At 41.1% G+C, this 12,853-nt stretch overlaps 1 protein-coding gene across 1 annotated transcript in view; it reads left to right on the top strand.

The window, feature by feature from the left end:
* The window catches only part of ankrd52b (ankyrin repeat domain 52b), a 13,360-nt gene extending 4,964 nt beyond the window's left edge, over positions 1-8,396 (top strand). Inside the window, exons 13-28 of the mRNA XM_020593087.1 lie at positions 257-325; positions 415-555; positions 665-721; positions 1,051-1,162; positions 1,259-1,330; positions 1,448-1,649; positions 1,853-1,940; positions 2,218-2,335; positions 2,493-2,712; positions 3,535-3,622; positions 3,746-3,829; positions 4,506-4,651; positions 5,070-5,152; positions 5,481-5,563; positions 5,840-5,931; positions 6,039-8,396. Coding sequence (XP_020448743.1) covers positions 257-325; positions 415-555; positions 665-721; positions 1,051-1,162; positions 1,259-1,330; positions 1,448-1,649; positions 1,853-1,940; positions 2,218-2,335; positions 2,493-2,712; positions 3,535-3,622; positions 3,746-3,829; positions 4,506-4,651; positions 5,070-5,152; positions 5,481-5,563; positions 5,840-5,931; positions 6,039-6,229 — 1,846 coding nt within the window. The 3' untranslated portion in view covers positions 6,230-8,396. The remainder of the gene's footprint in view (positions 1-256; positions 326-414; positions 556-664; positions 722-1,050; positions 1,163-1,258; positions 1,331-1,447; positions 1,650-1,852; positions 1,941-2,217; positions 2,336-2,492; positions 2,713-3,534; positions 3,623-3,745; positions 3,830-4,505; positions 4,652-5,069; positions 5,153-5,480; positions 5,564-5,839; positions 5,932-6,038) is intronic.
* The last annotated feature ends 4,457 nt before the right edge of the window (positions 8,397-12,853 follow it).

Raw genomic sequence — 12,853 nt, 5'->3', positions numbered from 1 at the left:
TATATATATGGCACTTCAGGTGTGGTGTCATTTAGTGAAAAATTACTGACTAGAAGTGAAAGTTTAGCTTTTTTAAAATCATTTTTCTAATAATCTTTATCTGCTGTTTGCGTAGCCAGGAGGGGCGTGACTTAAAAATACAAAAAACTGCCTAAATCATACACATACTGTCAAAGCTGTTCATAAGATGTCTGGCACAGATCCGAAACACTTGGCTCTGAGTTTAACTCCTTTGTTTTTTCTTTTCTTGTGGCAGAAATGATGACTGTCTTAACTTGCTGTTAAATAGTGGCTCTGAAATGGACGTAAAGGATTACTTGGGAAGGTACGCACTGCTGAATAACTGAAGCAAAGTTTTTTTTAACTGCTCCGTTGTCACCTGACACCACAGCTGTCCCCTTTGGTGCCTGGCAGATCACCGTTGCACTATGCTGCAGCCAGCGGGAACAGACAATGCACAGTCTCCCTGGTGAAAGCCGGAGCTGACGTCAATGAGCTGGATCTGATGGGCTGCAGCCCCCTCCACTATGCTGCTGCTTCACACACCGTCCGTGGGTGAGAGAGCAAATGTTTGACTCATTGTTGAGAGCCACCTGTGGAGAGTTCTTTATTAACTATCTCAACTTCATTCAGACCTATTTTATAAGTGTCACTCTTTTCACAGAGGAGACACAAACACTAATCTTGACTACAACGTGGAGAAGGAACAAGAGGCCTCACTGTAAGTCACATATTATCATATTAGATGTGTTGTTAATCATAAAATAGATCAACTTTTATCTCAGTATGTTAGATGTGCTCTACTGTGTGGAATCCACATTCACCTTTCAAATAAAGCCCACTAGAAATCAGAAATGCAAACAGCACAGTCTGGATCATGAGCTGACAACACAGAAAAAGCATGTTTCATCTTTTGTTTTGTGAACCTAATCTTTATAAAATCTAAAAATACTGTTACACACTGTGTGATAATTCCTTCCACTGTTTTCTTTGGAAGAAGGCTAAAACCAAGACAGGGTTCCTAATGTACCTTGGTCTCTGTGTTCTCAGGTGTTTAGACTACTTGCTCGATAATGGGGCAAACCCAACTCTGAAGAATAGTAAAGGTTACAGTGCTGTCCACTACGCAGCAGCTTATGGGAGCAAACAGCACCTGGAAATGGTCAGTGCCAACTTCCATTTAGATGATTTGATTAAAATCTTTGCGCATAGATTGCATAGTAAACTCAATTTTCTGTATTTGTCTTCTGACTTGCAGCTCCTGGAGGTTTCTTTCAACTGCCTAGAAGAAGTTGAAAGTAATATTCCAGTCAGTCCTTTGCACTTAGCCGTGAGTAGTACAAACAGCACAAACCACCCTTCTTTTTACACCATGATGCTCTGAGACACACCTGGGAAATGTTGCTTTTGAATCACGACCACATGTGCATGCATTCTGCCACCATAGGCGTATTATGGTCACTGCGAGGCCCTGTGCTTGCTGTGTGAGACATTAGTGAGTCTGGATGTGCGGGACATTGAAGGCCGAACTGCTCTCCACCTGGCTGCACAGAGGGGTTTTGTCTCGTGTGTGGAGGTGCTGTTGGAACATCAAGCCTCCTTTACACTGAAGGAGTACAAGCGCAAGTGGACAGCACTTCATGCTGCAGGTGTGTATGTGTGTTGGACCCTGGGACCTGAACAATATATGCTGCATGTCTTATTGTAGTGTCCTGTTAATGGCGTTTGGTGCATACTGTTGTTAGGAAACATTGTGGTTGAAATGAAACAATTACATGTTAACATTTTGTGTTCATTAATATTTTCAAATTAATATTAGTGTGTTTTCATTGTACCCTTCTCCCATGTGCAGCTGCTGACGGCCAGATGGACTGTCTGCTGCTACTGGTCAACAAGGAACAAAGTGCCGACATCATTGACAGCCCAGATACACAGGGACAGTAAGTCACACTTTTAATGCTTGATTTGGTATTGTTGATTAAACATCAGACATGCCTAGGTTTTACATACCATACTTCTGTCTAGGATGGCAGACATTTCCATTTTGTCATTGTTGTTGCCCTCTCCCACCAATTGTCATTTTCAGTAGTAGCAGATTTTTTTTGTATTAAACACAGTCACGCTGATCTGCCAACCCAAGATGATTCTTGCCAGTCTGACATAATCACACCTACTAACTTGTACAGCAGTAAACAGAGTTTGTTTGTTATTATGTAGGACGGCTCTCATGCTGGCAGCTCTGGGACGTCACACCGACTGTGTCCACATCCTGCTGGAGAAAGGAGCCAAGGCTGATGCTGCAGACAAAAAGGGCTTCACTGCATTACACAGAGCTGTAAGTGTGTTTGCTGTGCCTGTGTATGTCCCATCACTTTTAAATCACCCGTTACAGTCATCTAAGTGGACAAATGAGTTCCTTTACAGCATTCACAGTGTTCCAGATGGGGTTTTTTTTTCTCTCTAGCATCACAACTTCTGTCTGCTCTCTTCAGGCTGTGTTGGGCAATGAGGACTGTGTATCCGCCCTATTGGAACATGGGGCTTCTGCTCTGTGTAGAGACTCTCAGGGAAGAACCCCACTGCACCTCGCAGCCTCCTATGGCCACACGGAGCTCCTCCGCAGTTTACTAAAGGCTGCTATGAAAGCTGACCCTCTGGACTCCTTGTTGGACCACAGAGGCTACACGCCCACCCACTGGGCTGCCTACCATGGTGAGACCTGAATTCACATCCTGTAGAGGGTTGCAGGGGGGCTGGAGAGCAATCTCAGACACTGGGCGAGAGGCGGGGTGCACCATGGACAGGTTGTCAGTCTATCACAGGGCCACATTCATGTCATATGTAATTAAACTATATCAGAAAGAGTGGCTTGGTGTTTTAATAGGCTGAACGTGGACATGAATGCAGGTAAAATTCATGCATGAGTTGTATAAATGGACATTTTGCTTCTCATCACTGTTCTGTATGCACTGCATCATTTTAGCCTTTGAATAATGTCTCTCAGTTTAAACCATCAGTAAATACAGTATACGATGGGCATGGGGTTACCACTTCCCTCTACTATGCAAAAATGAAGCCAAAATATCACGAATACGGCGGCTGCCATCTCTTCCAGCCATATTCTGCGCGGTAGAGACCAGAAGTGGAGTGATGGCATCGGACCGCCAATCAAAGCTGTCAGATCAACTGAAATATCAAATAACTTATTAAAAACAAACTGACCACTTGTAGACACATTAGCGTGATAATATCTACCAAGAACCACAGAAGTGACCTCTGGGAAAAATAAGCATCTGATTTGTACTGTGAATTTTTATTTCGATTCACCTACCATCCTCTAACACCGAGGAGGCCGGATTCATGACCTATACTGCAACCAGCCACCAGGGGGCGATTGTGTCATGGTGTCCATATTTTATTCAGTTGATGGTTTAAACTTCTGCCTTCTTAAACACTTGCATGGTGAGATTGTGTATTGCCATATTTTACAAAGATATGAATATGAATCATTTGTCTGTCTCTTGTCCTCTCTAGGGCATGAAGGATGTTTGCACATTTTACTTGAAAACAAACTTTTCAGCAATCAGGAAGGAAATCTGTTCACCCCATTGCACTGTGCTCTGTGAGTGCCACAATTAATGTAAATGCTAATCATATGTAATTTTATTAGACATTGAAAACAGATTTAGTGTCAGATTTTGATTTAGTTCTTCAGAATGCAAACAACTCTGTTCTTCCTCTGCAGAGTTAACCGACACGATGTTGCTGCTAAACTTCTAGTCAAGACTGTTGGCCCTCAAATTGTAACCGTGAGTGACACCAAAGGAAGGTGGGTTCTGCTCAGTGATGGACAGATTAGATTTTGTTGATCAAATGTCACTGTGACCTCACATCTGTCACATTTCTATTAATTTGACTGGTTGGCAGAAGCATACAACTGCAGAGCTGTAATTCTAGTAAAAAAAAAAAAGTGTAACATTTTACATAAATCTCAAATGTACTTGTAAAAAAGACTTTTCTTTTTAGCCCCTTTAATTCAGTTATGCATGTAGTTATCGTTCTGGCCAGTAGGTAGAGATCTGGAGCTATCTTCTGTATATCACTGCAGAAATTCACCATGGGATACATGTTTGCATGACACGGACATCATGAAATTCTGACCCAACACCCTGAAGTGATAGCCTATACCCATCAGTTACAGTCCTCAGTACAGTACTGATTACCCATGTAGAATGTATTTTTTATCTTTAAAGGTACAAGACATATAACACCACCATTCATTTACATGCACTATTATTTTGTTCCTCCTGTTTTAAATCCTATACGTCTTTAGATTCTATACACACACACACACACACACACAAGCTTCTGCTCATGAAGAAAACCATTTTTGAAATCCAGCCTTAGTTGGTTTGATAAGACAAAAACAAGCAACAATTTGAAGCTGTATTTATTTTCTGAGGCAGTGACCCCATCTGTTCACTCTGTTCGCTGTGCGAGTGCAGGACCCCACTGCACGCCGCTGCTCATTCAGGAAATGTCGCTGGGCTCCAGCTGGTCCTGGCCCAGGGAGCAGAGGTCAATGCTGTGGACCACTGCGGATGCTCTGCTCTGATGGTTGCTGCTGACTGTGGACAGACCGTGGCTGTTGGTATGTGACTGAAATTAGGTCATTCTGTTGAAATGTGTAAGGTATTGTTGTATATAGACCAGGGAAAACCTAAACGTATTTTTAGGTCAAGAAGAGGACGACTACATGATGTTTCTACAAGAGCTTCTCAGACTCCTTTCATCCATCTTCCTTCTGTTTGTTCTCGACTATGTTCTAGTCATGTCTGAACATCTTCATTTTGTTCTGACAGTACTTAGTCACATATAATGGTTGAAGAGACACAGGAAGCACGTGTGCCGACCCTTACGGTCTTCAGTAATGGTTACCTTTAATACGCCAGATAAATCTTTTTCCCTGTTACACTGGTTGTAAGTCACTCCACATGAAAACACCACATAAACGCTTCAAACAAAAATGACTGTTTGTTGTGAAAGGTGTCCTGTTTTCTGTATTTCAGAGTTCTTGCTGCACAAAGCGAAGCCAGACCTGACCCTGGTGGATGTCAATAACAACACAGCCCTTCACTTAGCCTGCAGCAAGGTCTCTCTCTCTCTCTCTCGCACACACACACACACACACACACACACACACACATACTTTTACATGTGTGGCAACAGATGTTTATAGCTGTCACATAAGGTCATAACCTTCCAAAATATAATAAAACCCCTTTTGAAAATGTCTTCAGAATGAACATATTTGTATCATAACTATTTATTTCATAGTATCTAATGAAACTCTGCAATGGTTTATAACAGTAAAATGTAATAACATGGTCCCTTAACATCAGAATTCACTGAACCAGTTAAATGAAAGAGTTGATTCAACCAGAGAGTTGTTCCATATTTTAAATGGCTCTGTTCTGCAGGGTCATGAGATGTGTGCCCTGTTGATCCTGGGAGAGATCAGCGACTCCTCACTCATAAATGCAACAAACAGTGCTCTTCAAATGTGAGTTGCCTTCAAACACTGGCTATTATACTATTAATCAAGAAAACTGCTGATGAAAACCTGATCAAACTACAGAAATTGCTAGAGTGGAATTGATGAATGAGAAAATCAATTGATAATGATTCTGAAATACACTAATAAGATTTGAGACTTGAAGAAAATTTTCTTTTGCCACTGTTTTTGGGGCCATTTTTTTCTGCCTTTTATTTTCAAATGTTGTATAGAAAAGGAAATGTGTTGTGAATTTGCTGGTGAATATTTTACTTTCTCCTGTAGGCCTCTTCACATTGCAGCGAGGAAAGGCCTGGCGACTGTAGTGCAGGTGTTACTGAGCAGAGGAGCAGCAGTCATGGCTGTAGATAAGGAAGGTAAGCAGGAATCATTACATTTCTATAGAGCTGCCCCTTTTTTTCTTGCCACAACACATCACTGAAGGATATATAAGGATGCTGCTTTGCCTGGTAATCCTCTTCAGGCCACACACCAGCTCTGGCCTGTGCTCCGAACAAAAACGTGGCAGACTGCCTGGCCCTGATCCTCTCTACCATGAAGCCTTTTCCTCCCAGAGAGGCTGGTGGTGGTGCAGTCTCCCACCTCAACCCCATCCTGAAAAACTGCAGTATTGCTGCCACCTGCGGATCCAGTGGAAACCTGTGTCATGCCTGAGTTAAGGACCGGGCAGGCAGTATTGGCCTGAAATGTCATCCCAGTGTTGCCCAAAGTCTCCATGTAAAACCACACACATGCACATCTCCATAAACAAGTGTGGTCAGCTTCTTGTATGCTATGACATTTATACGTCACATGTAGCTGCACGTACACTATGTGCTCATCGTAGGTGTAGTGCTAGCGCCACACCGCTTTTTTTCTTCTGCAAGAGAGGAAAAAGAATATTTACATAATCTGGTTGAAATTCATAACGTTACATTTTTGTGGGCACCTGAAGATCCAATCATCAGTGAAGTGCAAAATGAATGGTCTAAGTTATGATAGTAAAATTTAATGTGTGGTGATCGATTCACAACATCGACTCCAACAATGCAAGCTCCAACGTGCAGAATCTCCACCTGTGGATGTTTGTGTCTTGTCCAACCGCATATTGATAATGTGGATGGTTCACAACAACGCAGTTTAGTGTCGACTACAGGCTGTTTACAAAAGGCAAGTGATCATCCAGACTGACAAACTAGGACGCAATCTGCAGGAGGGGCAGTGGAGACAAACATCAGATGTGACGATCAGCAGCAGAAACGGACTTTACGTTTAAGGATGTGTCCCCTGGTTGCCCATGGAGATTTCGCCCTAGTAATAAGATTATCTGTGGCTCTAACATTCACCCTGAGACAAACTCACTTTCTGCCACACCAGAGAATAAAGTCAGTCTAACATTTGATCACGTGGATAATTACAGGTTCCACCATAGGAAAAGTGTTTACATAGGCCTCAGAACAAGCCACACGTTAAAGCGTCATAGGTGTGCTCTGGAGTTTGGCTTACAAGTGTATGTCTTTCTTCGTACTTAGTTTAAAATATCTAACAGGTGCTGCAAAGCTTTTATGCAATTAATAAGACACGTTTGTTATCCTGTCCAGACGACACTACACTGCTCTAAGTAACATTATTATTGTTCTAATGTTATTTACATTTAGATTTAGTACAGAAAACGGTTACATGCACATGTAGAGTTTTAATGTCAAGTAGCTTCCTGAGTCTAGTGTGTTTATAGTTTACTTGTATGATCTTGAAAATCACAAATTATGGAAAAGTAGCCTCAGGTTAGCGTGTACTGTACTGTAGGTGCAATAAAAAGCACATCCTGAGCTGGATGTTAACATCACGAGTATGAAGTGCAACAGAAGTATTATTCAGGTAAAGAAGCCAGAGAATAAAGCAAACAAATGCAAGGTCAAAGAGCTAAAAATGAAACGTACATAAAAACCGTTTCAATGCACAAAAAAACAGAAGATTCTTTGTCTTTGAGCATCAAAGATGTTTTTAGTAAATGTGACATTTCACTACTACATATGTAAATAAAAATAGTTTGAGCTATTATTTAAGTGCAAATTGTTCTGAGAACCCAAGGTGACATTTTCATGAGTTGTTTTTTCCTGATCAGCACTAAAACTTTATTTTAGACTGATGTCAGACCAACAGATGTTATTTTACAGCGGCCAGTTATCAGGGTTGGTTAACTAAACATTGACAGTTTGATAATCAAGTAATCAGTAGTTTCACTTTTATCTGTACAATGAAATATTTCATATATGTTATAACTGAAATAAGGAAAACTGATAGCTTTCTTTTAAATTACTGCTTTGGTAGTTTGTACAGGTACAAAGATGCCACTGCACCTCTCTCTTTCTAGGTCAAGGGTTTTTTAACAAAAAGAAATGTGCATTAAATATTTACCTCAGCATTGGATATTTTGCCCTTTTCCTAAGTCCTTGACTTTTTCCACTAGTAGTACCTGCTGTCTTCTCTTACAATGGCTTTATACTCTGAAATGAAAGTTTACATTTCACAGTAGGGGATCCTTCTTGGGTTTATGCAAATGTTTGATAAAATCTGAAAGTGCATTTTACATATCTAACTTTCACCTTAACAGCAGACATGAGTCCTGTGAGCATCTCCTGCCTTGTTTGATTTGGATTCAATGTGTGGTGATAAAGGCAGTTTGAAATTTCTTAAACAAGTTGCATTTGTTGTTTGGCTACAGCTTTTCATGTGAACAGATTTTGGGTCTTCCAAACATCTGACTGTGCAACAACCTGAATGCTCTGTGTGGTTCAGTTGTGGACAGCTCCATAGGAGAGACAAATAAATCACTACCATCTGAAGGGTGTTTGCAGTTTCTTCTTTCCATTTGAGTTGAGTCAAGCTGAAGCACAATGTTTGAGCTGAAAGATTTCCCTGCTCAAATGTCCTGTAATAGAGAACGCTTACGGTCTGTCTTCAGTGCTGTGATGGTGATATATTTCACTGCAGCTGTGCACGGTAGATATATTTGTGCATGCTGCTGATCTCACTACAACCTGCTAAATGGATTGTATTTATATAGTGCATTTTTCCAGTGTGTTGCACTGGCCAAAGCGCTTTACATGAGATCATACACCATTCACCCATTCACACACCGATGACGAGAGGCTGCCACACAACGGCGCTAGTCAAGCCACCAGGAGCAATTTGGGGTTCAGTGTCTTGCTCAGGGACACTTAGGCATGCGGGGAGAACCACCAACTTGCTGGTCAGGAGACGACTGCCCTACCTCCTGATCCACAGCCACCCCACATTCCTGACATTGTATCTGTTAGACCGTCTTACATCTGTACAGGCAAATTATTCAGCTATTTTTCTGAATAGGCTGTTTAAAAAAAACAAACAAAAAAAACATACATGATATAAAGGCCAAAGATGTTCACTTGAGTTTAGATAATAGAACAGATCCAAATGTTTTGCATAAGCTGTGCTGCAGGCCGAGCAGCTTCATGGTTCACCCAGAAGAGAATCTGCTATGGTTGTGATAGTTTAGAATGTGACAATTTGTGCATTACAGTGGGTTTGATCAAGGTGCATACAGCAGCTGGTTGGAATATAATGTCATATTTGGAATAATACTGAACCTATAAATACAAAAAGAGGCAGATGTGATTGAACCTTTAGATCAATAAGTTTTAATAATCAAAAAAGGGCAAGGTAAGGTATTGGGGTGCTGGTGTCAAATCACCAGAACTAAAAAGGACAAGTGTCTCCAACAAATCAAATGCAGAAACAAGTGCCTCATAAAACAAACACACTGTGTCTATTCCCATGGACATTGTGCAAAGTGCCCACAGCAAGAGGCACAGTAAAGCACATTAACACATACAGCATACGATAAGGGTTAAGAGCTAGGTTATCAGGATATAGGAGGGTAGAGTAAGGCTAAGGGGTTAGGGTGGATGTAGGATGGATGGTTACCGTTATGCAGCTTGTACCAGTCAATCAGCACCTACCTCTTCTTCGTCTCCTCTGTGGCCGCTTTTCCTTTTGTGTACACAGCTCCAGTATCTCTTCTTCCTCACCTCCTCCATCTTTTTGGTCAGTTGAAGGACAAGCTCCTGAAAATTTTACTTCACTTCGGAAGGCTAATTTTAAATTAACTGTTCTAATGCAAAGAATAACATGTAAAGTGGAGCAATGTACCTGAAGATGGTGTTTGCCCTCCTCTTCAGGATGTCTTCTTTTTCAGTCTTCTCCATCTCCCAGCTCTCCTCCTGCTCTGGAAGCCCCTTTCTGAACATCTCAACTAGATTGATGCACATGTTTATGCTCTGATTTAGTTCATTTTCTTTGCATCTGAGCTTGGATGACATGATCAAATGCTCATCTGTGCAAGCTTGGATTTCACATTTGAGAGCTGATCAGGTTGTCCTTTTCAGTGATTTGCTCTTTCAGGTGGCTGACCTTCCTCCGACCCGCTGCTTGCATTTGTTCCGCTGGGTGTCACACACCGACTTTACCATTTCCAGTTCGCTCCAAAACAGTCATCTTGCCAGATTCCTTCAGAAAGAGTCAGATTTCTGGCTGAGTCCATCTGTGCACTGACACTTTGTCTAAATGAAGCAAGTTCCTTTTTTAGGCTTCCTCCCTCTTCTTGGACTCATCCTGGCCTGCCTTTGTGACTCCTAGAGCTTTTTCCAAATCCTAGATGTGCTGCTGGGCCATGTGCACCTTCATCCCCAGCTTACTCTTCTTCTTCAAGGCTTTAAGTCGAAATGGCTCCAGCAGGATTTTTGTTCTCTACTTTTTAAAGTGTGAATTGAGCATAATGAAAACACAGTCAACACAGCCTGATAGCATACAAAAGTCCTTTACAAATTCTTTTATTTCCGCATAATAGTAAAGAAGCCTCTCCTCTGATTTTCATACAGTTGAAACTAAGTGGATCACAAGGGTACATATTAGGTAGCCCATTTTACAATAATCATTGTAACTTTTTTTAAGGATGTTATTCTTATGCACTCATTTCTCTACACAAAATAATCAATACCAAGATCCTATCTTAACTGAGGACCATAATTCTGCATGCAAGACTAAAAGAAAACTAATCTGTGATAGCTACTATTATGCTGTTGTTCATCTAATACCATTATCAATATAATTTACTACAAATACCAGGGACTTTGTATAAGAAAGAAAACATTTTCTTGTGGCACTACTGCCTCTAATAGCAAACTAAATGAACGTACTGGGCTCTCAACTGTACTGATCCAAACTGTTCTTGTCCACCATCCGTGTCAAGTTGAGGAGAAATAGGCTTTGTCTAAAACCTAAAATCTAGTACAGTCTGAAGGAAAAATATCCATATCTCATCTTTTTTCCTTTCACTCCAGTGTTTACAAGTTCATCAGAATAAAAAAAGGTCCTTGAAACAATCATCAAAATGTGATGACAAATTCTCAGACAAATAAAACCATTGATCCGTCTGAAAAATCAAACCGCACCCTTATAAATGATCTGACACTCAAGAACTCTATTGCATTTTAACAACAAGGTTGATAATACTAAAAACAATAAATGACAAAAAAAGTATTAACAAGAGACACCAACTATATACTGTATTGCCCTTTAGCCATTTTCTGTATGTGCTCTCGCCAGCAGTTTCCCTCCCACAGATTAGGAATAATGTTTCCACAGCAAACTGACGCATTTCTCAAACTTGGCCCCTTCACTGCCACAGGGTTTTACTTTATCCCATCATGTCACTTAAAACTGACTTCCACTTTTAGGCACACTTCTAACAGTCGCACAACGCTGCTTTGATATCAGTGCACCATTTTAAAAAAATCTTTGCAGTAATACTTATGGTTAAAAAAAAAATAAAATCACAAACATCTGTTCACTCCACATTCAGTTCAATGCTTACACAGACCTTTAAAGTCAAAAATCTTTTTCTCATCTCACAGTGATGATCCAAATGAGACTTGTCCCCTGAAATCACTCTCGACACTCTCAGTCGATCTGAGACTGGCTATGGTGTCGTGGAACGGTTGTGATGTTTTGATATGTACATGCGTCTGTTTGGCCTTAAAAACGAATCCCTGCTGCCCAGCACTGATTTCTGTGTTAAAAGCATAATTAGGACAAAGCCATCACCACCTCACCACTCACAGAAATCAGTGCTGCCCAGCACTGATTTCTGTGTTAAAAGCATAATTAGGACAAAGCCATCACCACCTCACCACTCACAGAAAGGATCAAGTTTGAGAAATTCTTCACCAGGCAGCAGAGCGGCCCTGACCGGCTTCCTCTGACTGCCGGACGTCCACACAGTACGATCAAAGGTTAAAGAAATCATCTGTTACAGTATCATTTAATACTACAAAAATTACTTGTGTAGCCGCGCTTACTTAAGGCTAAACCCAATGACATGATAGACATCCATTATTACACACCAACCACAGAATATCTGGATAAAAAGGCGTCTTTGTTAGTGTGTAGCAAAGTCAAACAAGTGTCAGTTCTCCTGTGGCCTGTGTCTGGCCAGAGTGCAGCAGTGGGAAACTTCTCACAAGCACTGTCCAACCCAGGGGCCCCTTTAGGATTACACACCGCGTTACACTGACATCAGTAACAGCTAGCCAAAATATTCATCATAAGGACATCCTCTCTCGACAGGAGACATGTTTGTTTTAGCGCCACTGAAGCCGTCGACATTCTGCAACTGATTCTGCAACTGGGACAGCTTTAGGAGTAAAAAAAAAAAAAAATAATAATAATAATAATAATGTTGGTGAAAGGCTGTCTAGTTTTAGTAAATACATCTGATCCACAATAATAAACAGCTGAGAAAAAGGCAAATGAGGAGAAAATAAAAACACAAACACACTAAGGCCACAAGATTTTGTATACCCCCACTGATCTCACAAAGTGAGAATCTGTACAAACAAAATGGGACTTCAAGTGGCCAACCTGCACCTTCAGACCGGGATCTATGGACAGAGCTGGGAGGGACAGTCGTCTGCCAAGCTCTGGAGCTCTCTGTATATATACTGTATACAAATATACAGCTGTAAGTACAACAGCACAGTTCAGGAGGACTTGCTAAGGCTGCCATTCCTGAGCCATCAGCACACAACACAACACAGAACAGGAGATACACAGCGACACTCCTGTGGCCTAACCCTTCATGACTGAGACACGACTGCAGGTGGCCCCGTCATCATCCACTTCTTGGATGTCCTGGTTTGCAGTTATTGAGCACTGTTGTGTTACTCTTAGTTTTTTTTTTTTTTTTTTATTTTTATTTAA

The sequence above is a fragment of the Monopterus albus genome, unplaced genomic scaffold (assembly GCF_001952655.1).
Source record: "Monopterus albus unplaced genomic scaffold, M_albus_1.0 scaffold18.1, whole genome shotgun sequence".
Classification (NCBI taxonomy): domain Eukaryota; kingdom Metazoa; phylum Chordata; class Actinopteri; order Synbranchiformes; family Synbranchidae; genus Monopterus; species Monopterus albus.
The sequence above is the reverse complement of the archived record's forward strand: the minus strand, read 5'-3'. Positions and strand labels throughout refer to the sequence as shown.